At 38.0% G+C, this 10,206-nt stretch overlaps 2 protein-coding genes across 2 annotated transcripts; both read left to right on the top strand.

Moving 5' to 3' along the window:
* The first annotated feature begins 3,139 nt into the window (after positions 1–3,139).
* Positions 3,140–4,186, top strand: LOC128291601 (uncharacterized). Its single transcript, XM_053026787.1, has one exon. It carries the CDS (start codon positions 3,140–3,142, stop codon positions 4,184–4,186), a length of 1,047 nt encoding a protein of 348 aa, XP_052882747.1.
* A 729-nt stretch (positions 4,187–4,915) lies between these two features.
* Positions 4,916–8,752, top strand: LOC108459067 (uncharacterized). Its single transcript, XM_017758431.2, has 5 exons — positions 4,916–5,521; positions 5,953–6,906; positions 6,958–7,875; positions 7,924–8,249; positions 8,458–8,752. The coding sequence occupies exons 1-5, from the start codon at positions 4,916–4,918 to the stop codon at positions 8,750–8,752; spliced, it is 3,099 nt and encodes a 1,032-aa protein (XP_017613920.2).
* The last annotated feature ends 1,454 nt before the right edge of the window (positions 8,753–10,206 follow it).

Here is a 10,206-nt window from a genome sequence, read left to right as displayed (position 1 = left end):
TGAGTGCATGAGTTGAGAGAACATTTATTTCGGCCCGCAATTTTATTTAAATGATTAGTTTTATTTATAGATTATCCCTTTAGTTTTGTTATGCTTACAATGAAGTTTCTTTTCCCTTTTAAAATAAGAGCATATTATTTAACATATAATTTTGTATTATTTTGTTGATTTCGTGGTTTTGTTTTTTTCATGTGCATATTTTTTCCCCAAAACACTTTTGTATATTATCATTACCCTTTTTTATATATTATTTATATTAGGTTTATTCATTTCACATATTGTTTACTTAAATGTTATATATATCACTCTGCATATTGCTTGATCTTTTGGAATTTTATTTATGTATTATTGTATTATTTATTTTTTTATTTATTTTATATTTTAATACATGTCTAATTCCATGTACATTATTTATTTTATGGCATTGATTTTAAAATTCATTCGTATGATACTATTTTAATATATTACTTTTTTTAAGTTTTATATCCATTATTTGTTTAAAAGTTTTGGTGTTACCCTATAGTAGTGTTTAATGTTTTAAAAATTTCCTATCTTCCGTATTGTTCATTTTATTTTAAAGCTTGATATTTTATTTGGGTATTTTGCTTGGAACCTTTTTCAAGTTGGTGATTAATTCATTAACTTATTATATTATTTTATCATCTTTTTTACTACTATTGTACATTATTATTATTTTGGGTTACTTTTTTAAATTATCTTTATATGATATTCATTTTTTATTATATTTATTAAAAGTTAATTATTTTAAATTTAGTTTATTATACTTATTATTATTTATTATTTATAATTATTGTTAGCTTAGCATTGTTATTATTATAATTTTACTATTATTATTATATTTAGTAATACTATTGATATATTGCCATTATTGTCATGTTTATTATATTATCATATTTATGACTATTGTTATTTCCATTTTTATTATTTACTAAAACTTTTTTTTATTAATATAGGGTTAGAATGATTCTCATATTGTCATTTTTATGTCATCCATCATTATTTATCGTTTTTTCCTCCCCAAATTTTAATCGTTTTAGTTCTTTTATTCCATAATGCATTCTCAACTTGTTTTAACATAAAAACAATTTTCTATACTTAATCGTTTTAAAAAACGTGCTTTACCGTATTGGGTTCGTCTTTTTTATTCGATTTAAGTATTTTATTCAACATTTTGTTCCCAAATAGTTTTTAATAAAAGCAATTTTCTATACTTAATCGTTTTAAAAAAACGTGCCCTACCGTACTGAGTTTCGTTTTTTATTCGATTTGAGTATTCGAATATCCTTCTTAATCGATTTATTCTTTAAATTTTCTCCTAAACAATGGAAATTTTCGATATTTGGAAGCTCAGAAAATTGTACCCTACCGTATTGGGTTTCGGTTTTTGTTCGATTCAAATATTCGAATATCCTTCTTATTGAATTTCTCTAAGTTTTGAAAAGTGGAGGCAGTGTTCTGTATTTAAAAAATTCGAAAAATCATGCCCTACCGTACTGGGTTGTGGCTTTACGTTTGATTTAAATATCCGAATACCCTTTTTTAAAAAAATAAAGTGCTCGAATTTTTAAATAAAAGACAAGCTCATAATCGGGGGTCGAAAACGATATGTCCTACCATATTGGACGTGACGTTTTACCTTGAAGCGAGATGGTCTTTAACTCATGTTTAATTTACTCAAATGTTTCAAAAAGGATGATCGTACTTTAAAATTTTTTCAAATCTTTAATTTTCGACATTAAGACATAAATTAATCAATAGAGTACCAATTTTAGGTGTATTGGGGGTGCTAATCCTTCCTCATACGTAACTGACTCCCGAGCCTATTTTCTCAAAATTCGTAGACCAAAATGATTTATAAGGTGGCCCAATCACACTACAAAAAGGATTGGTGGCGACCTCAAATTTTCGTTTTCAAAAGTCGATTCCCCGTTTTTAAAAAAAATGGTTTCGACAGCTTGGCGACTCTACTGGGGACCCATAAAGAGAGTCGAGCTGTAAATTGATTATTTTTTGTCGTCTTGTCAAAATTTGAAGTTTGTTTTTCTAAAAATCCACGATCTTCGCATTACATCTTCTGTGTCCTTGTTGAATGTACTTTTGATATGTTTTTGCACCATATTGCATGACCATTGGGGTCGCACCTCTTAAGTGGGAGTGAGAAACTATGCCTTCGTGAGGTTTTCACCTCCGCATGGGCTAGGGGGTCGCTTCCGGAATGCATCCGTACCTATGTCTTCGTGAGGTTTTCACCTCCGCATGGCCATAGGGAAATGTATTCCCCTGAACTGAACTTGGTCCGTATGAGCCTATAATGGGTGAGGATCAAGGAATCTATGGGTTCAGGTACCTTTGCTCTAGAACCAACCCACATATAGTACGCCTTAAGAGCCTGCCTTAGGTAGAACTACACCGAGACCTAGCGATTGCCGAAGTAGGTGCTTGATTGCTTTGATTTTTATTTTATATACATGATTCTGACCTATTTTTTTTCTTAAATAGTGATTGCATATCATTTTCTTCATAAAATGAGGTGTCGATTTATGGTTTGGTTAGTAATAGAAAATTTTTCCATGGAGAGCGAATTCTCTGATAAAGTGGAATATAATGCGTTTACCCAGAAATGGTCAGAGAATACACAATTAGAGAAGGGTGACAGTTTGGCGAAGGGGTATACATCGGAGTTATGAGACTTTACCTATATTAGTGTGGCACAAAATGATCTTAGGGAGCTGAAAGAGATATGGAGTCGTTGGGATGGTGAGATGAAGCAGTTATTCTATCATAATTATGGTGATATGTCTTATCTTCTTGATATTAAGGTAGATAAGCATTTGTTCCGAGCCGTGGCTCAATTCTGGAATTCTGCTTACAGCTGTTTTACTTTCGGAAAGGTGGATTTAACACCTACTATAGAAGAATATAAGGCTTTGCTGCGATGTCCGAAGTTTCAAACCAACAAGATTTATTCTAGAATCGTCAATGTCCCAACTTTCGTCAAGAGGTTGATGAATATTACCGGGATGAGTGAGCAGTTGGTTGTGGCTCGAGTCCAACAGAAGGGTGATGGGAAGTGTACACTTGGGTAAGTTTGAGAGAGCTGATTCTGACGCATCCTGATATGAAGAGAAGAGTTGACGTCTTTGCTTTGAGTGTTTATGGGCTGGTGGTTTTCCCTAAGGCCTTAAGGCATATAGATGAAGCAGTTACCAATTTATTTGACCAACTTGGTAAAGGGATCACACCTGTTCCTGCAATATTAGCAGAGACTTTCAGATCTTTGAATGCATGTCGAAGAGCGGGCGAAGGAAAATTTGTTGGATGTGCACAGCTTTTATTAGTTTGGTTCAATAGCCATTTCTGGAAGACGGAGAAGGTCTTTTATCAACCCTTCCTCCAAAATTTCTCTCCTTTGAAGGAAATTGCGGCTACGTCGAGGAAGGACGATATATCAGAGGAGAGATGGATGGCGATACTGCAAAATCTTCAAAAGGATGATATCGAGTGGAGAGCCCCTTGGATGGTTCCCGGTGAGATTCTTTTCAGGTGTGGAGATTGTGATTGGGTTCCTTTGTTAGGGATTTGGGGAGGTATTGGTTATGCCCCTTTCCTCGTATCAAGGCAATACAGGTCAAGGCAATTCATACCTGCAACACAGGGGCTGGCTCAAAGCGAGTTTTGTTATAAAGGGGATAATTACAAGAAAAAGGTTAGAGAGATTTGTAACCCCTGGAACCGAACCTACCGGATGGAAGGAGTTGCTGTAAACCCGATGGTGACCCTTGGGTATAACGAATGGGAAAGAAGAAGGGTTAATGATAACATTCTGAGGCCAAATCTACAAGATGCTCGACCGATAGAGGAATATCTACGAGTGGTCCCCTCCGATTTGGAAATTATAAAGCAAGACTTTGAAAAGAAAAGTTTGGAGTTAGAAAAGAAAATAGAACAGTTGGAAGTGGAAAAGGTGTACTTGAAGCTGGATGTGGATGTTCAAAAGTCAGAGGCCGAGAATTTGAAAAAAGGAAAGAGAAAAGTTGAAGAGGACCTTGCTAGCTTGAAGGAATATTACAAGAGATATCGTGCATCAGTGAAGAATACTGGTTTAGGTAAAAAGTTTGAACAGTGGAGGCAAGAGATCCAAGAAGAAAAGGCTAAAACTGATTAGTGGAAGAAGAAGTTCCATGATACTAAGGCACGAGAGGTTGGGTTAGAGAAAAGCTTGGATGATAGTCAAAATGAAAAGGAGATGTTAAGGGCCCGGGTAGCTGAGTTAGAGAAGGCACTACACCAGCATCGGAGTCGAAACTCGGTGATTGAATTAAAGGCCAGCTTAAGTAGGATCAAGGATTTGAAAGGAAAAGTAGAAGAACTGGAGTCTACACTTCAGAATTGTGAGCTTCGAATTGAACGACTGGAAGCAAATAACGGTCAGTTAAGCGAGCAACTTCATCGATCTCAAGATCAGGACCAGGATAGAGATTACCTCATGGGCGAAGCTATAATCCAAATATGAGAAGTGGCTGATTACTTACAGACTCTGGTAGTTCAGGCAGATGTGCTGAGTGCCAAATATGAGTTAGTGTCAGAACGAGGGCAAGAGTTAGCCTCCCTTCTTAGGAAAATAAAGACTTTGAGCATTAGGGCTAAGCCATATATGTAATCCGTTTTATGTAAGGGATTTTGTTTTTTGAAGTAAAGTTTTCTAAATGGAATTGGATCAGAATTGACGTCTTCTTTTTGCATTCATCTCATGTATTTGCATTTACATCATATCATATGCATTAGATTTCATAAAAAGATCTCTAATTGAGAATATTTTTTTGAAGTTAATCTGGAAACTCGCGAAAGTTCACCGATTAAGCACCACTATAATACGCGAAGGAAAACGAGAGCCATGGACCAAAGATTAGAGAAATTGGAACAGATACAGAATGAAATGCAAGAGCAACTGCATTTACAGATGCAGGAGCAGTTAGCCAAAATACAACAAGACATGAGAGATCAGATGTTAGAATCCCAGGAAAACATGATAAACCAATTTGAACAAATGTTGGCTGGAGCTTCGAATAAAGGAAAGAGTCCTATGATTGGTACCGAAAACAATGATGAGGATCCTTCTGTTCCCCCAGGCTTTACCCCGGCGGGCATTCAAACGCCACAACCTAGGGTATCTATTAACATTAAATCTCCGTGTCAAACTGGTACTTCAGTCCCGATGAATTTCCCAATAGGCTCAATCTCTAACCCCAAGGATAATTTGGCGAATCCTAGGGTCCCCGATTTCGATGAAGCAGTAGAAGTGGAAAAGGCGAGAATGGAGATCCCAAAGCAGCTAGAGGATCATTGCAAGTGGCTTGAGGATAAGTTCAAAGCGTTAGAGAATGTTAATTATCACGGTGGGATTGATGCTAAGGATCTGAGCTTGGTCTCAGACCTAGTACTTCCTCCAAAGTTCAAGATGCCGGAGTTTGAAAAATACAACGGGACCAGTTGTCCTGAGGCTCACATCATAATGTTTTGTTGAAGGATGACAGGATATATCCATAATGATCAGTTACTAATCCACTGCTTCCAAGATAGCCTGACTAGGGCAGCGGCGAAATGGTATAACTAGTTGAATCGGGGCCAAATTAGTTCATGGAAAGACTTGGTACAGGCTTTTATGAAGCAATATGGCCACGTGACGGATATAGTGCCTGATAGAATCACTTTACAAAGTATGGAAAAGAAGCCGAACGAAAGTTTTAGGCAATATGCCCAAAGATGGAGAGAAATCGCTACGCAGGTTCAACTGCCACTGCTTGAGAAGGAAACGACCATGTTGTTTATCAATACCCTGAAATCACCTTTCATCAATCACTTGCTAGGAGGCGCAACCAAGAGCTTTTTGGATATAGTAATATCCAGTGAGATGATAGAAAATGCAATAAGGTGCAGAAGATAGAAGCTGGGGAGAGCACCAAGAAGTCGGTCCCACGAAAGAGAGAAAATGAAGTAAACAATGTAAGTAGGAGTTGTGCAAAACCGATCACTGTGAATCAACCGAGAATAGTAAACGCGAGTCAGCAAGCCTCATCAAAGCAAGAGTCTGATACAAAGCGGAATACGGAGAAACTCCAATTTACGTCTATTCTAGTAACATATAAAGAGTTATATCAAACTTTATTTAATGCACATGTTGTATCCCCGGTTTACCTGAAACTCATGCAACCTCCGTATCCCAAGTGGTACAATGAAAATGTCCAATGTGAATACCATGCGGGAATCACAGGACATGCTATAGAAAATTGCACCGCATTTAAGATGTTAGTGGAAAAGCTCCTTGAAATGGGCATCATAAAATTCGATGAGTCATTTGGCGGGCAAAATCCGTTACCCAATCATGCCGACAAGGGGGTAAATGCAGTAATTGAGAATGCCGGGAAGAGAGCTAGAATGACTATGGTTGAAGTAAGAACATCATTGAGAGAGGTTTGGAAGGAAATAATGAAGAGAGGGTTAATCACGCAGAGTTTGGGAAATAGACCCCAGAAAATAGGGAACTATTGTGAATTCCATGATGAGGAGGATCATGAGATCCAGGAATGTGATGAATTTAGGGCCCTAATACAGGAACTAATGGACAACAAAGAGCTAGAATTCTTTGAATATGTAGAAGAGAGAGATGTATGCACCTCGGAAGGAGGGTTGTTAGGAAAAGACTGTGAGATTAATCGGCCAAGAGTAATTATTTCACAACCAAAGATTAAGGCACCAAGAATAGTGATACAGAAACCCGCTGCTTTCCCTTATAAGGATAGCAAGAGGGTACCTTGGAGCTATAATTGTAATGTGACAATCCCAGAAGGGAAGAACCAGGTCAACACGCAAGGGGAAGCCCAGGATGTAGGTTTCCATACTAAAGCCAATTGAGTAAGAGGGAAATCTTTATTAAAGCAAGGGGAGGAGCTACTTGTTCAGGAGCCAATAGCTGAGAATGAGGCAAAAGAATTTTTGAAATTCCTAAAACACAGTGAATATAGTGTCGTGGAGCAGCTAAACAAACAGCCAGCTCGCATCTCGGTACTGACCTTGCTTTTAAGCTCGGAGATACACCATAATGCGTTAATGAAGGTGTTAAATGAGACCTATGTTGCGAATGACATCACAGTAAACAATCTAGATCGCCTTATCAATAACATAAGCGCAGACAATTTCATCTCATTCAGCGACGATGAAATACCATCGGGGGGTAGGGGATCTACTAAGGCCTTACACATCACTACCCGTTGTAAGGGGTATACTGTGCCGGGGGTTCTAATTGATAATGGGTCAGCACTGAATGTTTTACCCTTATCTACATTGAATAGGCTACCAATAGACAACTCTCACATGAAGACGTGTCAGAACATGGTGAGAGCATTTGACGGGACTGAAAGAAAGGTGATGGGAAGGATTGAAGTACCTCTTTTAATTGGTCCGAATATATATGAGGTAGATTTCCTAGTAATGGACATTAAACCCTCCTATAATTGCCTGTTAGGGAGGCCTTGGATTTATGCGACAGGGGCACTACCGTCATTATTGCATCAAAAGTTGAAATTGATAATGGAGGGTCGATTGATAACAATAAACGCAGAAGAGGATATTATTGCATCTGTTACCAGTGATGCACCATACATTGAGAAGGATGATGAGGCGTTGGAGTGTTCTTTTCGTTTGTTGGAGTTTGTGAATGCCACTTTTATTATAGAGGGAAGTAAGATCTTGATACCCAAAGTGTCCAGTGCTACGAAAATGGGTTTACAACTGATGGTTGGAAGTGGAGCATTGCCTGGAAGAGGACTCGGAAAGTATCTACATGGACGGGTCGAGGTACTAGTCTTGACTGATAAGTAGGATTACTTTGGCTTGGGATATAAGCCGGATGCAAAACAAAAAAAGAAGGAAGCAGAGAAGAGACAAGAGAGACAAAGAGCACGTTTAAGTGGGGCAGAAATCAAATGGGAGCCGATGAGCTTTCCCCACATATCCGAAACTTTTGTGTCAGGAGGAATAATTTATCTGGAGAGCGGGATGACAAGGGAAGAATGTTTTGAAGACATGTTCGATAGCCTGAGCATTAATGCTATACTTGGAGAAGAAGTGGAAGAAGGAAACTTATTGGGTATTCGGCCTTACGTGCCTGGAAGTGTGCTGAACAATTGGACTGCAGAAGAGATTCCTGTAATTTTTAGAGCAAATTCAAAGTAATGTTCAGAACATACTTATTGTTTCAGCCTAGAGCAATAAGAATCTTTCTGAAATAGGCTCATGTTTAAACATCGTTATTTCAATAGAGAAATGCATTTTCATCACTCTTTGAGCAAATATCTTGTTCTATTTTTCATTCATTATCATGTTACAAATAAGCTATTCTTAGATTCATTTTTGGATATTCTTTCATATTTGCAACAGGTCCCTAGATATCAATGACACGAGTAGTACTGATATAGACCCTGAATCTCTTTTAGAGCAAGGTTTGTGCTTAGAGGGATCTCAGGATTTTGAAGATGACGAGGATTATAGTTTATCTCTAGACTTATTGAGGATGGTAGAGCGGGAAAAGAAACAAATTCTGCCTTACCAGGAGACAATTAGGAGCGTGGCCTTGGAAGAAGGAAAGAAGGTGAAAATTGGCACTTGCATCAAAAAGAAAACAAGACAGGACCTTATCGAATTATTGCGAGAGTTCAAAGATGTCTTCGCGTAGACGTATCAAGATATGCCAGGTTTAAACCCCGATATTGCAGTACACCGTGTCCCTACAAAGGAGGAGTGTAAGCCCGTACAGCAGAAGCTCCGAAGGATGAGACCCGATGTGGCAGTGAAAATAAGGGAAGAGGTCAAGAAGCAATTTGATGCTGGCTTCTTACGAGCGGTTAATTACCCAGAATGGGTAGCTAATATTGTCCCCATCCCTAAAAAAGATGGAAAAGTGCAGATGTGTGTGGATTACAGAGATCTAAACAAAGCTAGTCCAAAGGATAACTTCCCCTTGCCTCACATTGATACCCTAGTAGATAATACGGTAGGCGACTCACTATTTTCTTTTATGGATGGATTCTCGGGGTATAATCAGATTAAGATGCATCCTGAAGACATGGAAAAGACTACGTTCATAACCCTGTGGGGAATGTTTTGTTATAAGGTGATGCCATTCGGTTTGAAGAACGCAGGAGCAACGTATCAAAGGGCTATGGTAACCCTCTTTCATGACATGATGCATAAAAAGATTGAGGTTTACGTTGACGACATGATCGCAAAGTCTCGAATAGAAAATGAGCACTTACAGGTCTTAAAGAGGTTATTTCTAAGGTTGAGAAAATTTCAACTTAAACTCAATCCGACGAAATGTACTTTTGGAGCCAGGTCAGGAAAATTACTGGGTTTCGTTGTCAGTGAAAAAGGAATTATAGTTGACCCGGACAAAGTCAGAGCTATACAGGAACTGCCTCCACCCCGTACTCAAAAAGAAGTTCGTGGTTTCCTAGAAAGATTAAACTACATTGCTCGGTTCATTTCACAACTAACAAAGAAATGTGACCCCATATTTCGTCTCCTTAAGAAACACAATCCAGGTATATGGGATGATGAGTGCCAAAAAGCTTTCGAAAAAGTTAAACATTATTTGTCCAACCCTCCAGTGCTGACGTCGCCTAGTCCTAATAGGCCACTGATATTATATTTAACAGTATTTTACAGTTCAATAGGATGTGTGCTTGGCCAACATGATGAGATCGGAAGGAAGGAAAAGGCGATATATTACCTCAGTAAAAAATTCACTGAGTGTGAAATGAGATACTCGTCAATTGAAAAATTATGTTGCGCTTTGGTTTGGACCACTTGGAGATTAAGGCAGTACATGTTGTACCATACGACGTGGTTAATTTCGAAGCTAGATCTTTTAAGGTACATGATGGAATCAACTGGGTTGAGTGGAAGGATGGCCCGATGGCAAATTCTGCTTTCTGAGTTTGACATAGTCTACGTGAACCAGAAGGCCATTAAAGGAAGTGCCATAGCAGATTTTCTGGCCAGTAGAGCCCTAAAAGATTATGAGCCTCTGAACCTTGATTTTCACAATGAAGATTTAATGTATGTGGCAACTACCGAGGAAGACACATCCGAAAATTCTTCTTGGAAATTGAATTTTGATGGAGCATC

This window comes from Gossypium arboreum, chromosome 4 (genome assembly GCF_025698485.1).
Source record: "Gossypium arboreum isolate Shixiya-1 chromosome 4, ASM2569848v2, whole genome shotgun sequence".
NCBI lineage: Eukaryota > Viridiplantae > Streptophyta > Magnoliopsida > Malvales > Malvaceae > Gossypium > Gossypium arboreum.
This window is presented reverse-complemented; position numbering and strand designations above follow the sequence as displayed.